This window comes from Hippichthys cyanospilos, chromosome 11 (genome assembly GCF_059441005.1).
Source record: "Hippichthys cyanospilos isolate Australia breed blue-spotted pipefish chromosome 11, RoL_Hcya_1.0, whole genome shotgun sequence".
NCBI lineage: Eukaryota > Metazoa > Chordata > Actinopteri > Syngnathiformes > Syngnathidae > Hippichthys > Hippichthys cyanospilos.
Genome location: NC_142379.1, coordinates 418,622 through 430,792, shown reverse-complemented (window position 1 = coordinate 430,792; position 12,171 = coordinate 418,622). Strand labels below are relative to the sequence as shown.

General features: G+C 55.3%; 1 protein-coding gene across 1 annotated transcript; it reads right to left on the bottom strand.

The window, feature by feature from the left end:
* Positions 1-1,742: 1,742 nt before the first annotated feature.
* Positions 1,743-2,747, bottom strand: LOC148415353 (odorant receptor 131-2-like). The gene has a single exon (XM_088427939.1). The coding sequence runs from the start codon at positions 2,730-2,732 to the stop codon at positions 1,887-1,889; it is 846 nt and encodes a 281-aa protein (XP_088284065.1). The 5' UTR covers positions 2,733-2,747; the 3' UTR covers positions 1,743-1,886.
* Between the last annotated feature and the right edge of the window lie 9,424 nt (positions 2,748-12,171).

Sequence of the window (12,171 nt, the reverse complement as noted above, 5' to 3'; positions counted from 1 at the left end):
GTCACCGTTGTTTTTACACATCGACTCTTCCCGGGGCAAAGTCAAGCAAACAAACCGCGATATAAATACAACTTACTGGCACCAATGCAAAGATAAGTGACTTCCCGCCTTCCAGACATACGTCGCACTTTTTTCCTTGGCCTGAGCTCGACCCACATTTGAACCTTACCATTTATTTAGCCGTAATCCAGACGCCGCGGAGAATCGTTGAATCAAATGCAAAGCCTTTGCGCTCAACCTGGAGTTGATCTCCTAAGAAGATAGGAGTGCGATCTGCTACTTGGGATTCTTTCCTTTCTTTGCCAAAAATACATATCCCTTTAGGAATACTTTTTCTCGTGTTTGTCAGGTGCAGTCAAGCCGGGACGTTTCACAAATAACTCGCAGGAAGGAGGGCAGTAAGAAATGCTTTGTAAATATGGGATAACGTACGTCTATGTATTCGAACAATAGTAAGCCATTTCTCTTTTCAGCGTAGGATGACATTTTTAGAATATCGGTCACGTCATTTGCTTCTTTTGGCAATGGATTGGAGGGTTTCGAATGTCACTGTAATGGCTCCGTAATTTGAATTCCTATTCATTCTCAGGCATTCTCTTTTTAACCCCTGGGTGATTTTTCAGTAGCCTGGCCTTATCGTCACCCGACTCGGGCTGACTTTGAAAGGCTCATCACACGGTCATATAGAAATATAGATTTACTTTCGACCCCTCAAAACGTTCACTGGCATCAGCCCTATCCATACATATATACATTTTTCTCAGAGGTGTGTGTGTGTGTGTGTGTGTGTGGGGGGGGGGGGGGGGGCACCTATTTTACGTACAAAACTGCTAAGAATGCCATGATAGCAAAAGTAACTACACCGTACGCATCTTTTCTACCATAATTAGAGTACGATGACTTTTGATCGTCAATCATCGAAAGCCTTGTCGCCACCGCCCGGCGGTTCTGGGGCGTCGAAACAAACATTTGTATTGCATCCCGTTGGCGAGCCGCAGTTGAAAGGAGTCGTGCAAAAAATCGTGGGGAAACGCGTGAGGAAAAGTCAGCTTTTCAATCTGTCCCAACTGGACGATATGCATCAGATGGAAAAGAAGACTTTGGACCCAAGTCGGTGCGGATGACATTGGTGTTTGTTGTTGTTTGGACCGGTCTTCCTGAATGACACGTTTGTCTTTCCGTCCTTCTGGGGTGGGAGTGAGCCGCCGCCGCCGCCGCCGCCGCCGCCGTGTTTTCGACATCCCCGCCGAGTCCCCAAAAGGCTCATTTAGCCGCATTAATAATTCAAAAGGTTTTCAGCCGACCTCGCCTTGACAGAGCAACTCCCGCGGGCGTCGGCTCGAAAAGAGAAAAGTTTGTCGCAGACGCGTGACATCGCGGCTGACCTTTCACCCTTTTCTGGCCCCGATCCAGGAATTTTTGACGCGGCGCTTCTCTCTTTCAAAAGCCCTCTCGCCAAGCCTCTCGACAACCAGACCGCGCGGATCCTTTTCCGGATCATAAACAGGAAAAGCCGGCCCTCGGACTCCGAACGGCGACCTCCCGCGCTCCGATCTCGCCGCGGTCGTCACCCGGTCGTCGGCGACAGTCAACGGTCCCACGGCAGCCTGTCTTTCGGCGAAACGAGTTCACGCGCAACTTGAGAAATGAGCACGAGTGTCATTTTATTATGAGCTCACACATCGGGTTGAACACAGTGCGTTTTTCCCCTCATTTTCCATCATCCGTCCACGCCCGCCAAACACACAAATACAACGTCATCCGCTCGTGCCGCGCAAGGAGAAAACCTGCCTGCGCGGGCATATCGGATTTCGCACGTTCGCGAGTACCGTCCGCTCGGGTCGGGACAAACAAAGGCAGAGCGGAAGGCGACCCCGAGAGGGGAGTCAGGACACCGTGAGAGCGGCTCGAAGAGGAAGAGGCGCCCGCGGCACATGAAGCAGACAGCAGAGATAGTAGAGCAGCACCACCCGGAGGCTCTTATCCCTCAGCCCGTAGATGAGCGAAGTCAGAGAACGCGGCAGGAGGAAAAAGCAGACAAAGAGGAAGGTCTGGAGTCGGACGAAGACCGGGAAGCTGAGGAGAGGGAAGAGGAGCGACATGAAGGTGGTGTAGAGCACCGACAGCAGGCTGAGGGCCAGCTGCAGAAGGTGCAGCAGCAGCGTGTCGCGAGCTTTGCGGGCCGCGTCCTTGTCGGCGGCCGTCGCCGACCGGGCCGACAGCGCCACGCCCGCGTAGCTGAAAACGATGCTGACGCACGCCGAGACGAACACAAAAGAGGTGGAAACGTGGTGGTAGACCAGGGAGGCCGACACCAGGAACACGGTCCTGAAGCTGCACAGCTGCGTCATTTGCGTCCGCTCCGAGGGTAACGCGAGCAGCAGGAGCCCCTGAAGCGCCACGTTGACCAGACAGAAGCCCCAGGCGGCCAAGGCCGCCCGCGCCGTGCTCTCGGCGGTGGCGATGGAGGCGTGCCGGAGAGGGTGGCGCACCGCCACGTACCTCTCCAGCGACATGGCCACCAGCACCAGGGGAGACACGCGACTCGCCAGGCTGCCCAGCAAGGTCAGCGCGCCGCACAGGGGGAAGCCGAGGGCCACGCGGGCGCCGGACAGCAAGTAGAGCGCCTGGCTGAGGCCGAGCAGCAGCGTGTCCGCCAGCAGCAGGTGGTAGAGCAGGATGTAGCGCGACGTCTCCCGGAAAGCCCGCCGACTCCTCAGGGAGAACAGCATGCCGGCGTTGATGGAGAGGAAGGCCGAGCAGCACGAGGCGGTCAAGACGTTGCCGGCCGTCAGCTCGGCGGGGCCGAGCCTGCCGCTGGCGTTGGCCGCCGACGGGGCCCGCATGGCTCAAAGAACAACGGGGAAAAGCTCCGCTCGCGTTGCCGAGTCGCACGCCGGCCGGCGGACTGCCAGCGCACCGGCGGGCCGCCGCGCTTTATATGTTTGCGCCGGGCCCTCGCCCCTCCCCGGAAGGCAAATGTTTTTTTCAGATTCTTCCCGATGGAGGACGTCCGTTAGAGGTGATGCAACGGGGTGATCACCGGGTTCGAGCAAACTAAGGCATTTCACAAACCAGGAGGGCGGAGAGGACCCCGACCGGCTCAGACCTTCCGGCCTCCGCGGAGATCTTTTGCGCTCCTCGTTTAATCATTCGCCTCGGCCCATTCGCCGCCCTAAATGTTCGGGCAACGGTGGAAACGATCGCTCTACGTTAGCGGGGAAGGCGCTTCGCCGGTCCACGCTGCCATCTTCTTCGAGAGCCAGCCCGTTCTGCTTTTGGCCTTTGGTGGGGTCGCGGCGCCCGTCTCTTTTTTACAGCCGCTTGACATTCCTCTTCTTCGCAGACGACGGGAAACATTCATCCATACTCGTCGAGCGATATACTTATCGGAGGAAGCACGCGCGGGATAACCTTTCTACGAACGATAGGTCCCCATCGCCGACCAGGGTTTGGCCGCGAGTGACCCGCAGATTGGCAGGTGGGGAGGGAGGGGCAACATGGTCCCCCCGCGTTGAAGAAACTTGAAAAGCCCCTGGGAATCACCTAGGTCGTTTTTTTGGGCGCGTGACATTTCCCGGAAGCTAACGAACATGCGTAGAGCGCAACGAGCCGCTTGGGCCCACAGTGGTAGCGGCAGGGCGGAGAGCACGGGGACGCGAGCTCGATTCCGGCTGCCTCCGGCCTTCCTGCGCGGGTTCTCTTCCTCCCGCTCTCCAAAAATCCGCGAGGCGGGCCGGACGCCGGAAATTGGCCTCGGCCGTCATCGGGCGCGTGAATGCTCGTCGGTCTCCGCGTGCGCTGCCGTCGGCCGGCGACCCGTCCGGGGCGTCCCCCGCCTACTGCCCCAAGTCGGCCGGGATAGGCGCCGGCAATTTAAACCGGTATTGACGATGTTTTCGCTCAAGGCGGACTCGATGAAGGAGTCCCGCGAGCGTTGCGTGCGGGGGCCCCGGGGAAAAGCCCCAGGGAGAAAAGGCGCCACAACAGGGCCCGCTCGGTTCTTTGCGCCATCGCGTCGCGCCTTGGACCTAGCGCCGGGTGCAGGCCTGTCCAAACAAGTAAGTCGCGATGTTTTTCGAGTTCCGCCCGGCGGCTTTTTTCCACTCGTTTTCCAATGAGGAACGTAAAACCGCTCTAGGTTCGCCTCCGCGGCCCGATCTGCTAAAACGTTCGAGCGGCGGTTAGAAAGCCGCGGCTCCGGGGCGGCTCTTTCATCCTCACGTTGCGCCGCTCCGCGCTTTGGGAAAAGAAATCATGTTAGACTCGCATGGACTGCGCGGACCTTAATGCGAAGGAGGCGAAGAAGCGGACGTCCATGCAGTTTGAGCGACGGGGCGCCGCGGAGCTTCGGGCCTGGCCGACGACGCGTCGCCGGCGAAGTCCGCGGCCCAAGTTAGAAAAATGTATCACGGCGCGGCGGCAGCCGATCGGCTCGGGGAACGTTCCGTGTCGCGCGGGGGGCAGGGACGACTCACGGCGCCCGCCGAGCCGGCCGACGCGGCCGGCTGAGCTTTCGATACGAAAAGGGAGCCGGCTTGTGCGATGGCGGAGCGGAAACTCGGAGGGGATAACTGCGACGTCCGGCATTTGCTTCCTTTTGTTGAAGTGCGCTTACTGCGCCAAGCTGGCGACGGTGCGGTATTTAGCACAAAAACGCCGGCTCTGCTACATCCCAGAAAAGTATATACAGCGGGCCCCCGGTTTACGAGCCCCGTTTGACCTATTTTTCATCTTACGACGTGGACCGCGGCGTTTTTTGTCCCCCTCTTACGCACAAACCTTTCGTCTTACGAACAATCCAACATGCCGGTCAGTGTGCCCTCACTATTTTTTTTCGCTTCGCTGGATCAACAAAAACAACTTTTCTCACATGTCCCGGAAACGCCGATGCGCTATTGGTCGATTAAGGTCACGGTCGCGGCCTCGGGCACGGAGATGCGGATACGCTACGGGCCCGTCATACGAGCAATTCGAGTTACGAGCCTAGCCGCTGAACGGATTAAGTTGGTAACACGGGGGCCCGCCGTACATCCTGGATGTACGGATCGACAAGAATTTGAAAATTCAAACTTGGCGGTCAGTGTGCACGCGTATGACTGCGACCCGCACATACGTTACCGCAATCGTCATCGCTTACGTCACAAAAACGTTGGTCTGCTATCGGTCGGCCTTTTTAACTGGGGTTTTGTTTTCGCCGAAATATGACGTGTAAATGACAGGAGTGGCTGATGAAGTTGCTGAAGGTATAATGATGCAAAATTGATGGCTAGTGATATTCATTGGGCAATATAGGAACAATAACAATGCCAATGGTAACATTGATATTAATTCCATACATAGTTGTTGTTGTTCATCCGCGTCGTCGATTCCTTCCCTGATACGGTACCCGCACACCGGGAGGAGGCTAGACGTCGTACAGGTAAAAATGAACACTTACTTGATTCGGGTCTGATAGTTACAAACCGAGTGCATTTCTAAAAAAAAATAAGATGATGATGAACAGCGTTTTTGATTCTGAAGATCGTTTGTGTAGTTTCTGCTCAATGCTTGCATCATTCTCACCAGCAGGGGGCAGCAAAGTATAGGACCGAGCGTTTCAGAGCCACTGCCTAAACAATTCCTTTTTCATTGATACACCAGTTTAATATTATTAATTATAATAATTATGCATATTAACAAACGGCTCGCAACGTGTGACAAAAGCGCCGACGTCCCGCTTTACGTGTCGGGCGTCTCCGAGCGGCCGCTTTGAGGCCGTCTGGGAAAAGCCTCCCTCCCGCCACGCGCGAGCAAAACACGGGACTGCGTTTTGTTTGGCGGGCCGGCATCAGTCGGCGTCGACGCCAAAGTATTTGAGCGGCGGCCGGACTGCGGTCCCGAGGCCGCAACTAGCACAACAACGTCACATCGCATCAGCCGCGTCGGCCTTTAGTTGCTTTAGCTCCGCATTCGGCAAATCCGGCCCGGATCTGCCAGAACAATGGGCGGGGTGGCGGACGGAGGGGCTCGGGGGCCGCGCGGGCAAACCTTTTACACGGGACCCGCTCACGTCAAGCCGGCGCCGACGCCAAGTCCGAGTAGCCGGGCGCGTTTTGGAACCGGGACCGGAAACGTCAAGCCGACGCTCCCCTTATTACGTTCCGGTCGAGGAGGTTTTCGGTGCGACGCACGCGCAAAAAAAGACAGCAACATTTCGTATTAGGCAACAGGGGGATTTTTCTTTGTACGAACAAGCGAGAAAGTGGGAAAGGCTTCAACGCTTTGATTTATTTTTCCCCGTTGGGGTTATTTTTTGTATATGCGGGTTTCATCGTAGAGGAGTTTTACTGTATTTCCGATAAAAGAAGCGAGCAGAAGCGAACCGAAGGCCGAGTGCATTTTTTTTTTTTTTTTCCTTTTCAGGCACTTTGAAGACCATGGAGTTGTATTTTTCAGTTTCAGAATAACCTGTACAAAGCAAATGTCAAAAAGTCAACATTTGTAGGATGTTGATTTATCTCATTTTTTCTTTTTGTTTATCGTCTATATCCTTTTTATAGATGACTTTTTACAAAATAGATAATAATCTCATTCATATAGTCTGCAGAGGGGGCGTGGCGATGTGAAATATTTCCCCTTTGCAGGAGAAAAAATAACTGAGAAGCACTGGAACGAGTGATAAAATAGCATATTTATTAAAGTTGGATTCAAAGGTATTTGCACCGGCCATTTATATTAGAAAATCCTGCAACGTTTTTGCCGCCTACGCCTCGTAAACCGGCTCGTAACTCGGAGCCCGTGTTTGCGTTTGTTCCGGGGCGAAAGAAGCGGCATCTGTTTCTCATTGGAGCCCGAGCAAACGCAAAGCGGCCCGGATCTCCCGCGTGCGACGCGAGTCCGTCGCCGGCACACGTTCCGCCGACTTTTTCCGTTTACGCACGGCATTACTTTCACTTCTCATTCTTATAAATTGTTATATGCGCGCGCACAGAAGCATCAGACTGCTGGACGATCGTTCTCGACGACAGCCCCGTTTGCAATCCGCCACGACGTCAGCCTATAAGGCAGCGGCGTCAGACATACGGCCAACATAAGGCCCGGAACCTTTTCCAACAAACTAAACAACTTGAAGCGGATAAGCATTCGCAGCGATGTTCTCCGATTAGTGGCGATTTTGCGCTTTGTAACATTTTGGAAAGTGGCGGGATCCCGCAAACGTAATGCACTTTAATTCCCAAAAATGAAGGACAGATCAATGGCTGCGGCCTATACTTAACTCATCAGAATATCCCTTAAAAATGCGAAGTCCGTCCTTGTTCGCCAAGAGAAGGAAGAGGACGGCGTCAGACGTATGAAGTCTCCCGCCGATTGGAGAGTGGCGGCCGTGCGCGTCGGTTGGAAAAAGCAGAAAAGGACGTTCATCGGAGGTGCGTCCTATATTTGTAGAATTGCGCTAAGGCAAAACGTACAGAATATTTGTGTCCAAAGGACATGAGTCAGACCCGCGCAGATTTTGCCTCCCACAGACATTAGAATAGTCGAGGTGTGAGTCACGCGTGTCCCCGAGTGAAAAGGAGCGCAAAGTCCAAATGGGCCTTCTTTTCTTCACGCTCATCCCCGCCCGGCTCGCATGCGCGCCTGCCACGGCGACTTGACAGGAGAGGGCTAAAAATACGCCCGGCGCGGCACCCGCGAAAGCCACGTGACCGAGGGCTGAGACGTCCCCTTTGACGTTGGCGTCTGGGACGAGCGGCGCGGGCGTTAAACTCATGGCCCCCACGTCGCTTTATGCGCGATGCCGATTGGACTTTCAACTTTCTGGCTAAAACAACAAACTTGCAAGTTGTCTTCAGCTTTTAAAAAAACACTTCAAATGGATTCGATTCGCGGTCGTTCCGTGCGGCCCGCAATAAAGATGAGTTTGACACGCCCGATGGATACGCGACGTAACGCGAGGCCGGCCTCCACCGTCGCTTCTATTTTACGCGCCCCGCCGTGCGATGCGCCCTACGTATAAAGACGCGGGCCATTGAAGGTGCGCCTTATAGTGCGGAAAATGCGGTGATAAGTTTGACACGCTGATCTGATGGTTTTGTTTGACGATCCCTTTAGCGCGGCCACGACTGTAGCTTCTATTTGACGCGCCTTTTAGATGAAAGCGGTTTTCAAATAGGCCGTGGTCGAAGGTGTGCCTTATAAGAAGGAGGGGGGGAAAAAAACGGTACAAGTCTGTGTTTTGGACAACCGTTGTTGAGGCTTTATCGCGAGGAGCGCGTCAGATTTTCCTGTCGCTAGGTGATACCGGATCTACTCGAGACAGTCATGCCTGACGTCGGAGGTGGAAGGTTCAAAACCTTGTTGCGGTTGTGACGTGACGCGGGGAAGAAAGCGACGCGTACCGTACCGCATGTACAACGTGCTGGCAAAATCCAAAGGGACTTCTCGGCGCTGGAAGCTGCCTGGCACCGAGATGCCACCAGATGGCATCAGAGCAACAGTTGTCCTCACGGGAAAAACAAACCGCAAAACGGAGCTTTTACTTGACATAAGTCAGAGTACTGCATTTTGAGCGCAGTGTGAATACTGCGGCCACCCCTGACCAATTCACGCTCACGCGGCAAACGCGCAACACGCGTCCCTCTCTACACGCACGCGACAATGTGCAAGGGAGCGGGAGAGGCCCCGCAGTTTGGGTCTCGCCATTCTTCGGGCGCCCGGAAGCGTAACGCCATCCGCGTCGGGTTTAATGTTTCGCCGCTCGACTGCTTGTAAAAGCTTCCCGGGGAACCGGCGACTCATCAAACTTGAACGGCTTTGACGGTCGAGTCGAGAGGGGGCGTTCAACGTTTGAAAAGTCATCTCCAAAGGAAATCGCGGCGGTCCAGCTCATTCCGAAAGACGCCTTTAGCGAAGCGCGCCGACGAAAGGCTACTATCGGTAACGCCGCGGCTACCTTCCGCGTCTTTTCAGAGGCCACACCTCTGCGGACTTCCTAAAATACGATCAAATGATGCGGCCGGCCGCGCCTTGGGTTTGACGCCGGGGAAGGAAGGGATCCGGAGGACCAAAAGCTGTTTCTGGGATATCTGTCATTAAACACTCGGGTCAAGAAGAGCGGCGAAACCTCCGAGCGTTCCTACTGCCCCCGCTCATTTGCGACCAATAAAGAAAAGAGCGCCGGCGAGTTGACCCCGACGTTGCTACAATGGGTGTGAAATTCCAGCGACATTCCTCGGGCGCCTTTCCTAGCAGGCTTCCGGGGTCTGGGCGGCAAGCGGCGTCCTGCGACAACAAGCCTTAAACGTAGGCGCCGTTTGGAGAGAAAACAAAGCGGACGCAGAAAGCCTCCCCCGCTAATGCGCCCCATGTGCCTGAAAGCCCAGAGCGTCGCGGGAGGAAGGCCGCCGCCGCGGGTGTTGGAAAGCTCCCCGGCGGACCGGCTCCCGCTTCGGGGTCCCGAAAGTCCCGGGCCGAAGCGGGGGCCGAAGCGGAGGCCGAAGCGGGGGCCGAAGCGGAGGCCGAAGCGGGGGCCGAAGCGGGGGCCGAAGCGGGGGCCGAAGCGGAGGCCGAAGCGGGGGCCGAAGCGGAGGCCGAAGCGGGGGCCGAAGCGGGGGCCGAAGCGGGGGCCGAAGCGGAGGCCGAAGCGGAGGCCTCCGCTTGAGAGCGCGTCACCGACAGCAACCCGAGTAACGACCCGCCCCAACTTTAGCGCTGGATTTTTCTTGCTTAAAGGGGCCCAAACATCATCTTTAAAACTTTCCGCAGAAAGTGGAAATTACTGACCTTCGGCACAATTGCTTCTCAAACATAAGTTCCGTGGGAGCCACCTTTCCGACCAGGAAGTAAAACGTCCGCTTTGCCCTTAGCGTGTCGCGCCATCTCGAGCGGCAGCCGTAGCCGTCTTTCTCACCCAAAGCGAGGCGCTTTACTCCCGTCTGCCTCTCCGCATTTGGCGTCCGCCTCTGCACCCAAAATGGCGACGCAGGGGTAACAGGCAGAAGAAACTGGCCCGAACAGCGGGTTCGGGTGCGTGCGTCAAAACCATTTGTAAAGAACTGATCGCGACGGCGCCCTCGACCTTCCTCCGAGGTCGTTATTCCGTGGCGTAAAAAGACAAAAATATGGAAAACGTCTTGCCCGCTGTTGACCTATTTATAGGAAAATGTTTGTTGGCGCCAGCGGGAGGCGCGGCATCATTAGAATTCGGGCCCGACGGTTTATCCACAAGAGTGCCTCCGAAGGCCGCCGCTCGGCTCTATCATCACGGCCAAAAAGCGCACCAAAAAGCCGGGACAATCCGCAAAAAACCCCGGCGAGGTCCCCGCCTCGGCACCCCCCTCCGCAAAGCCCGTGCGGCTGGCCGGCTGTTCATCACAAGCGGGCAGACTGGGCCGGATTTCTCCTCAGGATTAGAAAAAAAATGCAGAACGGACATAATGCTATAACTGTAAAAAAAAGACAAACGGCGCTTACTTATCCTTTTAACATGTAGGCCAGCGCTTCAATTATTTTTTGCAAAGCTCCCGTTAGAAAAGAGAAAATCTCGCGGGCCGGACGAAGTGGCTTGCGGCAAGCGAGCCGTATGTTTGCCGCCGCCGCCGCCGCCACGCCAGACCTTTCTTCCAGCTTCCGGAGCGCGCGAGAGAGAAGATGTTTTCAAGCCGACGAAAAGGAGCTTGAGAAAAGCACGCGAGTGAAAACGCGTGTACTCTCGTCATCCAGTCGCCGCCTTTTCACGCGTCCGATAATTAGCGGCGCTCAGGCTAACAAAAGCGTTCCGGCCGAATGAGGCTAATGCGATTGCGGCCCATTGTTTCAAACAACCCTGGTTGTTTTAGGCGGCCGAGTATGGCCGCATGATCATCGACTGTTGCGATATTCTCAAAAGCTGACAGCGCACCATGTAACCCGCCGCGCCGTTAACTGCGACTTTCCATTTTTGGCATACAAAGAAATGAAATCCTTCCATTTTTTTCCCCCCACTACGGTAGCTTCTATTCTATGCGCCTTATTACGCATGGATGATTTTTTTTTTTAGATGAAAACGGCAACCCTGCTACTTAGCTTCCCGTTTTCCTTCGGCGCGTGTCGGACCGCTGTCACGTCTCGCGCGTTTGTACTTATTAGCCGTCCAGTTTTTCCTGAGTCGTAGTTCCGCTTAGCTTTTTCTTGTAATTATGGCTTTTTACACTTACTGCCTGGCCCTGAGCTTCCCTGCGCTCGGGTCCACGTCCCCCGACAGTTTCCGACGGGGAGAATTTCCAATGACGCGGCAGCTCGGCGGAACGGAGCCGCCCGGGCCCCGTTAAGAGGCCCCTGCGCTCGTCGACCCCGTTGATTCCGCGGCGCTTACTGTTGTACGGACACCAAACAATAAAGCAAAGCCCGCCGAATTTCCGACAAGAGTGAAAATAGCGAGCGAGCCCCCCCCCCCCACTAAACAGAGCAGCGTGTCCTTTTGGCGTGCGCTGATATTTGAGCCGGCACAGATGTGGGAGTGCCCGTGGAGCAGAGGAGGAAGGGGAGGACGATGCCGCGCTGCGTGTTTGACTACACACAACGGGCCACGTTTCCAGCAAGCACTACACGGCGCTGCCCTTATTCGCCGTACTCGGCGTGCGCGGTTTGATCACCCCGAAGCCGAACAAAATTCAAACGTGCGCGTAGCGGTGGAGTTTGGGTCGCAGCGACTGTCGCGTGACCGTCATGTGACCGTCAAGTGAGCCATTATGACATGCAAACGCATGAAAATCAGCTACGCGTAGCTCCCGCGACCTGGAACGAGCTGCACTTCTCCTCCGATTGTGAAGGTGTTTCCTAACTTTTGACTGGTACTGAATTTTACATGAGTGAAACACGGCCACGCCGTTGGAATCTCAGCGTCACGGCACATACGGCGAACAACAAAAGCTGGGCTCAGAATAACATGAAAGACATACATTCTTTCTCTTAGGGCTTGGCCCGCGCTCCGTGCTCCGTGTGGTCTTTTTTTTTTTTTTGGAAGCAAAGGGCAGATTATGGGTTCCGCAGTAGGCGCCCGCAGAAAGGCGTTAACTTACTGAAAGGCTCTTAAAGATCACTCAAGGAAATGTTCAGACGGCGCGCAACGTTAAAATAGCCTCAGTGCTTCAGCTATATTTCATTTTTCCATAGAGATTCCGTATTTCACAACCTTTCGTTTGAGCGCAG